This window comes from Physella acuta, unplaced genomic scaffold, assembly GCF_028476545.2.
Source record: "Physella acuta isolate Inbredline_101_S28 unplaced genomic scaffold, ASM2847654v3 ptg000020l, whole genome shotgun sequence".
Classification (NCBI taxonomy): domain Eukaryota; kingdom Metazoa; phylum Mollusca; class Gastropoda; family Physidae; genus Physella; species Physella acuta.
Genome location: NW_026731540.1, coordinates 486211 through 499101, shown reverse-complemented (window position 1 = coordinate 499101; position 12891 = coordinate 486211). Strand labels below are relative to the sequence as shown.

The 12891-nt window shown below is 31.7% G+C and overlaps 2 protein-coding genes across 3 annotated transcripts; one reads left to right on the top strand and one right to left on the bottom strand.

Annotated features, from left to right (window-relative positions):
• Positions 1 to 245: 245 nt before the first annotated feature.
• On the bottom strand, positions 246 to 5700 carry LOC131940034 (large ribosomal subunit protein uL4m). The gene is made up of 10 exons (XM_059298576.1): positions 5523 to 5700; positions 3587 to 3671; positions 3260 to 3428; positions 3065 to 3116; positions 2740 to 2857; positions 1987 to 2093; positions 1644 to 1694; positions 1152 to 1210; positions 948 to 1021; positions 246 to 567 (listed from the first exon to the last, which is right to left on the bottom strand). Exons 1-10 carry the CDS (start codon positions 5586 to 5588, stop codon positions 356 to 358), a joined length of 993 nt encoding a protein of 330 aa, XP_059154559.1. The 5' UTR covers positions 5589 to 5700; the 3' UTR covers positions 246 to 355.
• A 282-nt stretch (positions 5701 to 5982) lies between these two features.
• Positions 5983 to 11005, top strand: LOC131940003 (protein lin-37 homolog). 2 transcript variants are annotated; one of them, XM_059298547.1, is made up of 8 exons: positions 5983 to 6136; positions 7444 to 7513; positions 7828 to 7881; positions 8130 to 8227; positions 8457 to 8620; positions 8923 to 9042; positions 9270 to 9343; positions 10277 to 11005. In XM_059298547.1, the coding sequence occupies exons 1-8, from the start codon at positions 6115 to 6117 to the stop codon at positions 10374 to 10376; spliced, it is 702 nt and encodes a 233-aa protein (XP_059154530.1). In that variant the 5' UTR covers positions 5983 to 6114; the 3' UTR covers positions 10377 to 11005. The 2 variants fall into 2 exon arrangements, with proteins under 2 accessions (XP_059154530.1, XP_059154523.1); XM_059298540.1 differs by having other exon boundaries at positions 9267 to 9343.
• The last annotated feature ends 1886 nt before the right edge of the window (positions 11006 to 12891 follow it).

Below are 12891 nucleotides of genomic sequence, written 5' to 3'. Positions count from 1 at the left end.
GCGTGTATGGACTTCATCTATTTAATTCTTATGGACATGATTGTAAGTAGAAAGTTAATACTATGATCAAGTCTTACACAGTACTGGTTGACATGCTTGTGGAGAATAATTCATCTCAGTGAAGATAAAGAACATGCACAATATAAAAAAGAAAACAGCTTGTAAACTAGATAGAATTTTGCTAATGGAGGCTACTCTTTTAAGTTTAAGGGGCAGCCATCTCTTTTGGTAGCAAATTAAAAAAAAAAAAACATCATTTTATTTCATCTTTTATTATTCCTCAGAAAAAACCATGGTAGAGAAATATTACAATCTACTATGTAAAATGAAAATGACACACATAAAAGGGAGTACATTATAAGGTCTGGATTGGCTTTGTAAATTTTTTGTACATGATTGTATCTTCTTTGGGACCTGAACGGAAATCTTCAGGTCTTAGTTGGTTGACAAATTTAGTTTCCATCAATGTAGAGTGCATTTCCTCCAGCAGCTTGCCCTCAATTCTCTCTAAGGCAGCTAATGTTATGACAAGTGTCTCATGTTTTAGCATTGAGAACACATTCAGACCTGGGGAATATAACATGTTATGACATGTCTTGCGTTTTAGCATTAACGAATAAAAATACATAGGTAATAGATACTGGCACATTATCTCTTTAAATTCAAGCAACAAAATTATTAATTTTAATTGTAATTTGTAATAATTTTCATCATGAACAAAATAATTTCATAAAAAAAAAAAATTAAAAAAGAAAAATAAGAGCTAAATGTACCAAACGTTATTTAATTTTAAACCGTTTCTGATTAAGACATTCTTAAAATTTAAATATCAGAAAATAATTTTAAAAAAAGAATATAACTCACTGCAGAAAAAAAATATTAAGAAAAGTATTTCATTATTGTCATTATAACAATAACTGTCATAACAATAATTGAAAAAAGCTTACCATAAGCTGGCATCAAACTAAATCCACGGAGCTTATTCACAGCTGCTGTAATATTCCGTGGCATGATATCAGTACTGGAATAAAAATTTCACTATCATACAACATGCTGCTATCATCAGGTTTTAAACTGATCAGTTTATCTGAAGATATAACTTATCACAAGCGTATAGTAAAATAATGAATGCAAAAGACGTTTAAGCTTACTCATCAACAAAAAGCACGGAGTATCCCCAGAACCTGACATCAGCTAGTTCAGAGAGAAACTGTAGCAAACAAAAATATATTTCAAGTTTGTCCCAGAGAGAAAATCAGTAAGAGAAAAGCATATTTTAAAAGTTCATAAGAAACTGTAACAAACAAAAATATATTTCAAGTTTGTCCCAGAGAGAAAATCAGTAAGAGAAAAGCATATTTTAAAAGTTCATAAGAAACTGTAACAAACAAAAATATATTTCAAGTTTGTCCCAGAGAGAAAATCAGTAAGAGAAAAGCATATTTTAAAAGTTCATAAGAAACTGTAACAAACAAAAATATATTTCAAGTTTGTCCCAGAGAGAAAAATCAGTAAGAGAAAAGCACATTTTAAAAGTTCATAAGGTGGTCACTAATAATAGTACAATTCAATAATTCAACAATAACTAAATACACTTTTTAATGCTTTAATGATAAATTCAATGGCTGATTAGAAAAAGCTACCTGGGGATCTGATGTTGGTAAATCAAGGTTATCCACAATCACAAGATCATTCTGTCAATATAAAAATAAAATTAAAAAAATAAAAATAATTTCTCAATTATTTTTATATTCTTTTAAAAATTAAGCAGCTGAATTTTTAGAGGGTTACTTGTTATTAAGAAATGAATCACACTGCAATGATTTTATGAACGTATTATATATTTGTTATTATGTGTTTCAAAGACAGTTTTTAAATATAATGATTATTTAGGTTCAAAAAAGCATAACTGAAAACCTTGGAGGGAGGGGACAACTGTATTATGGCATTTACAAAGAAAAAGATAATGAAAACTCTGACACTTACTTGAGCATATTTACATGAAAGAGCCACTCTCAAACCCATGCCCCTGACAGCACGAGGCAGCATGTAGAAATAGTTTGTGGGACCTCTTGGACCATGAGCTTTTGCACCTGATGAAAATAACAGAAAAAAGCCAACAGTTTATTATTATAATACTGTAAACATATTAGCCGTTATGACATAACTATATAAAAAAGTACATAATTTGTTTAAGCTTCTGAGTCATCAAGAAAGTCATATGATTGATTGCCATATAAAAAAACACTAGTACAAAAAAAAGTTTCACTTAATGATAATGAATAATTGGAATTAAAACAAAAAAAAGCACTCGAGAAAAAAAAAGTCATTTAAAATATGTAATTAATCACATGTAGGGCATATCCGTTCCAACGTCACACATTCATAAACAATGTTTCTACTTTAATACTCAATTTATGTAGTAGAAAACTTTGGCACAATGCCGTCACACATAAATAATGTTTCTACTTTAATACTCAATTTATGTAGTAGAAAAACTTTGGCACAATGCCATCACACATAAACAATTTTTCTACTTTTATACTCAATTTATGTAGTAGAAAACTTTGGCACAATGCCGTCACACATAAACAATGTTTCTACTTTTATACTCAATTTATGTAGTAGAAAACTTTGGCACAATGCCGTCACACATAAACAATGTTTCTACTTTTATACTCAATTTATGTAGTAGAAAAACTTTGGCACAATGCTGATAACTAGCACCAGATCACTCACCCTGGATCCACAGAGGCGATCTACAACTTCCATGCCGAGCTTTGCCGAGACCTTTTTGTGGCCAAGGTTTTCTACCACCACCTTTCATTTCAGCACGACTGGGTTCAAAGCTATAGTCCTAGAAGGATTTAAGACATTGATTTAAGACATTGATTTAAGATTAAAAAAAATATTTTTTTAATAAAAAAATTATTTATTTATTCTATACAAGTTTTGTCAATTTATTACTTGACAAAGCAAGAAATAATGATAAGGATACAATACATCCTTTTAATGGCAACCAGTGTTTTCTTAAAAACTGTTAAAGCAAAAAATTCTCACTTACAATATGTCGGTAGAACTTTTGCCAGTGAATATTTTTATGAAGAATGTCCAGCCTGCAAAAAGGAGATTTAATTTTGTTTGAGTAAACTTGCAACAAAAGCTTTAATTTACTGCTATAAGTTTAAGGCTCTTTAAAAGTAAACCATAGATATTGTGCAAAAATATTCTGAGACAAGACAATTAGCTGTATTCACACCTGGGATAAGTTGCAAACACATCTGGATGAAGATCTAGCATGCCAAGCTTTTCTCCCTCAAGATTTTTCATAGATTCCAGCCAAGCTAGTCGTGGAAATGTGTGTGTTACTGGGAACTGCAAAGTTCTTTTTGTCATAATAGGAGTGTCTACAGGTGCTGATAAATTTTCTGTCAATCAAACAATATATTACAGTAGAAAGTGAACCAAAAGGACAAATGCTAAAAAAATAATTTTCATCTATTACTATGTACTGAACCTGTTTGCTATGATGTAAAACAGAAAAATAATTTGCAATGATGTAAAACAGAAAAATAATCTCTTTTACCTGTGACATTTTTTCCTTCTTCAGAATGTGTGGCCTCAAAAGAGTCAACATTTTGAAAGCGACAAACACAAGTTGAAAAGAGAGCCTGTTGGAAAATATAGCTTTTTAATGTTTTAAAGAAAGAGCAAAGATAAGATTAATGTTCATTAACCTTTATTTTGAAGGTAAAGGTTTAGGAAAATGGATGGTAATCAGTGGCTTGAATTTTATACAAAGCAATATTTTAATATTCTCTAAATCAGCTTTGTGAGCCAGTAATTGTATGAAACTGTTAATTTGGGTTATACAAGCAAATGTTACTACTGGTAAAATTAATAAGACTTTACTAGTACTAGACTCACTATTTGTTAGACCTCAGTCAGAAATATGGGAATGAGACTCAAGCTTAAGACTCCCTCACTTTATAAATGTATTATTTTTTAGCAATGTTTAGGCCAAATTAAAATTGATAATGCCAAGCCTAAATATATTCTAATTTAAACTGACAAACTGCACCTGTGTTAAGGGATTAGCCACTAAACTTTTATAAATAAACTTTTCTGTGACTGTAATATTTACAGCTTTTAAAGTATTTTCTCTAAGCCTATGGGGTCGACATGGTATCAGGCTTTGGCCTTTTAACATAATTTAATCTGTACCTAATTCTTCAAAACTAAAAGCATAATATGATTTTACATGCTTATGAACGATAGTCTAGTTTAAAGTAAACAGATCTATAAAAAATAGTAAATTTGTAGCATAATCACTAATCATGGAAGAAAAATAAAAGAGAATTAAAAAAAAAACAACAGAACAGCATTTAGACCACATAGGGGTAATCCCCTAGCACAACATCGCTTATTATTCTGGAATGGTATAGCAGTAAAAAAAACAGTAAAACAATGGCATAGCCATTCTGGAATCCACAGGAAATACTGTTAGCCATACTTTATTAGGCGCCATCTTTTATTTTTAATACAGAATATTCAAATAATTAGATACATTGATTTTTTGCATGTTAAATACTGATTTACTAATTATTTTGTATTGCTAATCATTTTTAAGTGTTTCAGCTGATAATTATTGCTGCTACTAACTAAACATTGTTCCAGTCAATTTTACTATTTGTGTAATCATTTTCACTACGCCTAGATCTAGATCTCATCTAAAATGATTCCTCTGCAATTTTATTATTCCAATGTTTTTTAAAAAAAACTTTACACTAATTAGGCAAACTTAACTTTATTATTTATAATTAAATCAGCTATATTTCTGTTTCCTTGTGTTGATTAAATTTAAAATTATGTTCAAACATTAATTTAGCATATTGACTTTATAAACTTTATTATATTTCAATGGTAAAAAACCCCATGGTTTACAGTAACTAATGTTAGCCTAAAGAAACTCAACAATCATTACCAAATAATTCCTGACGCTATGCTGGGGGATTACCCCACAAAACTTATTTATATTATTATATTAAAGATTTAGTTAGATTAGCGACTAGTGTTGATGGGCCTGAATTTTTCCCAGGTTATAAATTAATAAATCTACGTAGGCCTAAGTACAAGTAGTAAAGTCAAATATAGTAGGCCTATTTTTTTAGGCAGTATTAGGCCTAACTATTACTATTAATTAGAGGCTAACTACTATGTAACTACTAGATCTAGGACTAGATCTAGGTCTAATCACACTAATGAATAATTAGGCCTAATAATGCCTAGGCCTAATATTATAATTAGGCCCTATAATAATGATTTTGGAAAACAGATAAATTAAAGTTAAAGTGATATTGTACGTTTTCATTTATTTAAAACAGCCTACTCCTTTAATCGCAAGCTGTAGCCTATTTTTAAAATAATTTCATCAAAATGCCGAATCAAACACCACACCTCAACTGGAGATCTTAGCTGTTCTGTTACAAATTAAATAGTTACATTAATATTTGGGAATTTACCTTAGTTAAAGAATTTTTCTTAAAAGCATTCTTTAAACACACATCTAAAGTAGTAATTAGAGACATCTTATAAAGATGCTAATTCTCTTCCTGAAAAAAAATAGACGAGTGTTTAAAGTTTAAATCTATGTTGCTTAAAAAAATGAATACATGACATTCACGAATGATTCTCAATTTGTTTTGTAGTAGTTTCCCTTGAAAATAGCTCTACTTCACTAGAAATATTTCGCCATTTTATCTTTTGTGACTAAAATTTTAATTAAATGGTCAAAGTAAAATATTTTGAATTAACCTTTATTCATTTAGATATATAATCTAAATTTAACATGAAAAATAATATTTTGCGTTTTTCTAGACATTAGACCTTGTAGCATCTAGTAGATCTAGGTCTAGTAAAAATCAAAAGCTTAGTACCAGACATGTTATTTAAAAATATTTCAATTTAAAAGTCGAATCTGCCTATTCGGCGCAGGATATAAATATAAATTTGGAGTCCAGTCATTTGTACTATTGTTTTTAGTTTTTGGGGTCTGGCTTTCGTTACATTAATTATTAATTAAACAAACTTGTGTGATTATTAGGTAGTTTTGTTATGTCTGGGAAAACCAAGCCAGGTAAGTTAAATATCCTTACCAATTTCGGTATAGACCCCCGACTTAGGCCAATCTCGAGATTAACCTCACCCCTGCCTTCTTTAATAAAATTTTACTCTTACTCTTCTTAGTACTTAGATTCTAGTTTTAGAGCAGTCCTTTGCCTTTTATAACTTTTCTTTTATTATTTTATTTAGATCTAGGGAGTAGATCTATATTTAGGACTAGATCTATAGGCCTATTTTCTTTTGGTAATTACATACTTGGTTATTGAATAGCCTATAGTCACTAAGTCAGTATAGATCTAATCAGATCTATTAGATAGATCTTTATAAAATTATAGCCTATTTAATACTATTTAATTTATTATTAATTTATATTATGAAGTGAAGTGACTACTTAGAAAAAGATTTATCCTCCAAGCACTAACTGGCCGGCAAAAGATGCAAAACAAAATGACCTAAATACAGTGTTTCTTCCAGACTTTTTTCTCCGGGGGGGGGGGGGGGGGGGGGAGGCACTTGAAATTTTCGAGGGGGGGGGCGGACACTGTTAAAAGTATGTATTTTCTATATAAGTTATATAAATTTCATTTCGTTCGGGGGGCGGTAGAAATTTTTAGAAATTTTTCGGGGGGGGGGGGGGGGGGGGGGGCAAAGCCCCCCCCGAAGAGATGCCTGGAAGAAACTCTGCCTAAATATCTGCCCAATAGGTTCAAATTAAATACTATTAAGTATTAATAGCTGTGCAATGAACTCAATTTATTCTTTTATAGCTGCACACTGGGATAAATTAGCCTACTCTTTTAGCTTTATTTTTCTGACAAAACTAAACTATCTGTACCTCCTGGTCGAACAGTTGTGCTACGGGCGGGTCATTAGGGGTTGAGGGTTTATAGCAAAGAGTTCTAGTCTATAAGTTAAGTAGTATAAATTGTTTTTTAAAAACCTATTTTAATAGCCTTTTTAAATCTAGTTGGCTATTTAAGTTTTAAGTATTAATCATGTTAATCCCTGCTCCATCAAGACAACACATAGGCTTAAACAGCAAACAAAAAAACCCCAGGTAATTGTAGAGCTATGCGCAAGCACATCTTTTTCTGGCTAGAATGGTCTTTCATATTATTGAACCCACTGTTATTATTTTGTAGAAACTACTACTAGAGAAAGAAAAAAGCCAACCATTATATTATCATATATATATATATATATATATATATATATATATATATATATATATATATATATATATATATATATATATATATATATATATATTTATAATATCATCAACCAACTCCTAATAAATTATAATGCATTGCTATTCAGCTGAAGTCACATCAGCTAGGATTAGGTTAGATGCTACTCTCCAACACTTGGTAGATAGGAAGGAAGACAGGTATGATGTGTAGCGTAGTGTGTAGACTTTAGTCAGATCTAGAATCCTCTAGATCTAGGCTACATGACTATTTGTGTGTGTATTTACTACTTTGTCTGGACTATCTGTTCTGAAATCATAAAAAAAAATTGCAATAAAAATTATTATAATTATAATATTATTCCATTTGCATAAATTTAAAACATTAGGCTCCTATGCCTAAACATTAATTAGGCACATTGGTGGAATATTAATTTCAATCTTTTAAAATTTCAAACTGTAACCTTTTTCTCACCATGTTGATCTAATTTCCAATTTCTTTTCATTAATTTTAGTCATGAAGCCATCAGTGATGGAGAAAGCAGTGTTCCCCTTGCAGAACCTGTTAGGTACTGTTCTAGATTTTATACATCTTTCCTTTTAGAGTCAGACAGAAGAATTTTTATCTAAACATTCAACCAAACTATAATGATTTATATTGCAGCTTAATTGTTAACTGTAGCACCTCATTATGATACAACTTTTATGTAGATTGCTAAATGACTATCAACCACCTAGTATCTTATTAATATTGATCAAACATCATCCTTGTTCTAAACCTTGGTGAAGGCCTTAAATCAATTGTATTCATCAACAGTAAACAAGTAACATCACCTAAAAAATCGACATCAAAACAAGGCAGAAAAAGGAAAAGACGAGAAGATTCTGAAGAATATGATACAACAGACGAGCAGCGTAATAATTAAGATAGAATGTCATTACTACCTGAACTGTTTTATTTCCATACATCATTTTTCATATATTGGCTAATTAGTTTCCACATACCAATTTTCTCATGCTTCATTTTAAATAATCTTATTTATTTTCGTATCTTATCTGCTTCACTTTTACTCATCAATTTAATGACCTTTACAAGAAAACTGCTTTTAAAATGTTGTAAAGGCTTTAAATTTGCTTGCATCAGAGACGGTGATCATGAAGTTATTTGATCGAAGTGTTGACCTAGCACAGTTCCCAGAAGACACCCCCCTGTTTCCTGTGTGTAGGGCATGGATACAAAATAGACCACACGACAAAAGCTTGGGGACTTTACAGGAAAGACCTCTGTCTCCTAAAATTGAAGAGGATGTATGTTGATTTTTTCAAAATTTACTGTGTAGAACCGTTTTATTTATTTCTGCTTTGATCTATACATTTGCAACATATTTTGTATTAGTATTATTATTTTACCTAGGAAAAATATAATCTTTTTCCTAAACTCTGAAGCTGCATGTATTTAGCGCTGTTAAAATTAAAACAAACTCTTTGACATCACATTTTCAAGCATTTCATTAATGCATTCAGTTATAAAAATGAGAATTATCTTTATTCTTATTTATGGTTTACTACAAATTTTGTCATACCAAATAATTTCGTGTTTTAAATTGTAGCCAGATGACGGGTGCATATACAGAATGCCCCCTCCTCTTAAATCTGAAGAAGGCTGCTTGTATGATTTGAGGATCCCTGAACCACTACCACAATCAGAAGAAAGGCTAAATCTATCTGGAGTAAGTTATTAATTAAAGACATTAATTCAAACTGGTAGTTAAAACTAGTTTTACAGCACAATGCGGATTTTTAAGTTTAAGATTAACATGTTGAATACATTTTGAGCAATACAGCAGTGCTTCTTTGTGTATAGCTAGCTACATAAGATGTAGCTTACTCTTGATACTAATCACAATGTGACAATTGCATTCTGACATTGTGATACATATTTTTTTTTGTCTAGCAGGACCCAAAAAATGTGCCAGCGCCTGACCACTTGCTATTGGAGCACTTGAACAGATGGAAGAATGTCAGAGAAAGGTGGGCTTTTGATTTAGTACATAGCAGATTTAGTTTGATAGCCTGACTTAAACAGATGAAAGAATGTCAGAGAAAGGTGGGCTTTTGATTTAGTACATAGCAGATTTAGTTTGATAGCCTGACTTAAACAGATGAAAGAATGTCAGAGAAAGGTGGGCTTTTGATTTAGTACATAGCAGATTTAGTTTGACAGCTTGACTTGAACAGATGGAAGAATGTCAGAGAAAGGTGGGCTTTTGATTTAGTACATAGCAGATTTAGTTTGATAGCTTGACTTGAACAGATGGAAGAATGTCAGAGAAAGGTGGGTTTTTGATTTAGTACATAGCAGATTTAGTTTGATAGCTTGACTTGAACAGATGGAAGAATGTCAGAGAAAGGTGGGCTTTTGATTTAGTACATAGCAGATTTAGTTTGATAGCTTGACTTGAACAGATGGAAGAATGTCAGAGAAAGGTGGGCTTTTGATTTAGTACATAGCAGATTTAGTTTGATAGCTTGACTTGAACAGATGGAAGAATGTCAGAGAAAGGTGGGCTTTTGATTTAGTACATAGCAGATTTAGTTTGATAGCTTTTGTGTTTGAAACACAATATTAGTAGGAATTCGACACCCTGCTTAATATACTGGCTTGTGTTTTGTAGGTTTGAGGTGGTAGTCAATACCATTAGAGAACACATCCAATAAAATGATATAGGAAAAACTGATTTGTTATTGCCCTTTTGAGATTTGTAATGATACATGATTGATTTATCAATAGTTATGTATGCAAATTAAATAGTGCCCTTTGATCATATGTTCTACTTAATTTCTGAGTTCTTGTTTTATACATTTAAATCTGAGTTTTATAACAGTTCATACATTTGCATCTTGTTGTATTTTACTGTGAAGTATAAGTGAGGACTTAATGCTGTGAGTGATCTCCCATTTCAGATGGCGTGTTGCCAGTGTAATGAATGAGATGCAGTACATCAGCAGTATGCAGCTACTCAAAGAAATGTTTGATAGAAATGTGGATAATACTTTAGGCTGAACCCTTGATCTGGACACTGTTTGAAATGCTTTTGCTCATACAAGGACGATGTTTGGCTGTTGGATAATTCTTCACTTTACACATAATTCAAGTCTTTGCCATCAGATTGATCTTAGGAAAGATGAAGTAGAGTTTATACTCCTATGTCAACATTTTTAGAAGGGATTGTTAATGTTAGGCCAACAGTAATATTTGAGTGCTTCTTAATTAATTATTGTTGGACCTGTCTAGCTTATCAAATTAGGTATGATGTAGAAAATGTTCTTGAATATAACACTTTAAAAACAATTAATAACCAGATGATTTAAATGTTTAGTGGGAATTCTTGTATAACAGTGTAATTAGATTAAGTGTTTGAATATTCCACCATGGTAAAGTCAGAGAGCTGTCAGTTAACTTGAACTTTTATCAAACCACACCATGGAGATTGCAGCAGTGAGAGTTGCATTGGTTATCTTCATGATTCCAAAACTAGAATAAAGCAAGAAAAATTATTATCTGTGCATGGCTACTATAGTTTATTTCCTTATTGCCAATGTGTTTTCATTTTTTTTTTCAAATACTTAACTTATTACCTGCCTTGTAAAACATTAACTTATGCAATATGTAAATGAGATGTAATTAAAATTTGTTCAGAATACAAATTTGTTTTTGTTTTTTCAAGTACCATTCGTGGTGCTGATCTGTAGACTTTAATGCAGCCACTGGCTCATGAGTTGTGTACACATAATTTATATCTTTGGTTTAAAATTTACTGACATGTTGTGTATTACTGTACCTTTTTAATACAGTTTTTCTTATTTGGTACTTCGGAATTGTTAAACTTGTGATGAATTAACATCTTTCAGAAAACCAGTCTGAAATGAAAGCAAAAGTACCCCTGAACTATCAAGAGCTCCTTTATTATCTTACATATTATGAAACCAGGTATGTTAATGTTAAAACCCCTTGTGTAGCTTGAGAATGTCAATCAAGAACACATTGAATCTGTTTCAGCTATATTTGCTAAGATACTAACAGGAAAGAGAACTCTTTCATTCACTACTAGCATAAACTGGATTGTCTCCCTTAGATATCTTCCATAGTCTGATCTATTTATTTCTCACGTACTGCTAGAATTTAAAAATGTCTATAGATCTTGTGATTTATTTGCAATTACCAATTTCATGAATTTGTGACTTAAATTTAATTAAAATAAAACAATTATAATTATAGGCTTTAATTAAATGCACTGAAAGTAGAGAAATAAAGACAGTCTACTAATACACACACACGCATACTCGTAAACATGCTAGTAAAACCTGTTTTACTCTATGGAGGTGAGACATAGAGAATAACTGCTTTAAATAAGAAAAAAATACAATCATTTATAAACACATGCCTCAGAAAAATCCTGCGAATTCGCTGGCCTAAAACCATCAGAAATGAGGTACTATGGCAACGGACAAATCAACTGCCAGCTGAAGGAGAGATACGGTTAATGTAACACAGGTGGCATTATAATGTTTACACCTTCAAACAAGTTCAGAATCTTTTATATAACTTTTTTTCATGGACAACGTAAGTGGGAATTTTTTTTTTTGTGAGAAAAGGAAGATAACTCAAGCGCCTGATATGATTAACGAGAGTTGGGATCAAATACAGTTAAGTTACTGTCTCATGTACCGTGTACTACAGGGAGATAACAGCTTGTGAAAAAAATTCTCCACGCAGAAGGACCATGTCTATATCATGGGCAGCATGACATTCCTTCACCAAAGAACTACGTAAATGTATTACCCCGACGGTCGATTACCAAATATAGGTAATATGAATAGGGATACTTTTAAGAATAGGGATAGCGATAGAATAAGGAGCTGAATGCTGATAAATTTATAGTGTATAATTTGGATTTTGATGGAGTGGATTCTTAAACATTTAGAAACCACCTACACCTAATGAAAAAAATAAAAATAGGACTGAATTCCTTAGCCTGGATAGCAACATTTCCATTTGGGCAACTAATTTCAAGCTTTAGTTTTTATCATAAACCAACTCTCTTTTTTTGTACAAATGTTCTGCTCACATAAACTATAGGGTGGACGTCTCTTTCGCCAAATTTACGGAGCGGCTAATCCGGCTTGAAGCAGACGCGAACAGAGGCCAGAACCTAGTCTTAATTACCCACAATCCACTATCGTCGTGCAGAAGATACCCCCCCCCCTTCTCCCGTCTCCAACTCTGTGAATAAAGACTTACATTCCAGATTAGCTGCAAACGGATTATCCTGATATACAATGAGACTTAACTAAAGACTTGTGTGAAAGAGTTGTTATGGTCTACCTGTAGTAGAAAAAGTAGAAACAAAATTTATATAGGAAATATATTCTAACAAGTGTTCGCCTCCTACCGAATTTGTAATTGTCCCCCCCCCCCCCGGAGAACAATATCTGAAAGAAACCGTGTACAGGAGAAAGCAAGTAAAATATATGACCCTCGATTATAAAATAGATAAGTCGCTAAGTAACATAAGACC

Excerpts from the sequence above, each read along its gene's own strand:
- LOC131940034 (XM_059298576.1), bottom strand. The coding sequence starts at position 5,588 with ATGTCTCTAATTACTACTTTAGATGTGTGTTTAAAGAATGCTTTTAAG. Across the intron at positions 3,117-3,259 it reads GTGTTTGCAACTTATCCCAG|GCTGGACATTCTTCATAAAA; the intron begins GTGTGAATACAG and ends TCCTTTTTGCAG. Across the intron at positions 1,022-1,151 it reads TCCGTGCTTTTTGTTGATGA|TACTGATATCATGCCACGGA; the intron begins GTAAGCTTAAAC and ends TTTTTATTCCAG.
- LOC131940003 (XM_059298540.1), top strand. The coding sequence starts at position 6,115 with ATGTCTGGGAAAACCAAGCCAG. Across the intron at positions 7,514-7,827 it reads GTAGATAGGAAGGAAGACAG|TCATGAAGCCATCAGTGATG; the intron begins GTATGATGTGTA and ends CATTAATTTTAG. Across the intron at positions 9,043-9,266 it reads AAAGGCTAAATCTATCTGGA|CAGGACCCAAAAAATGTGCC; the intron begins GTAAGTTATTAA and ends TTTTTTGTCTAG.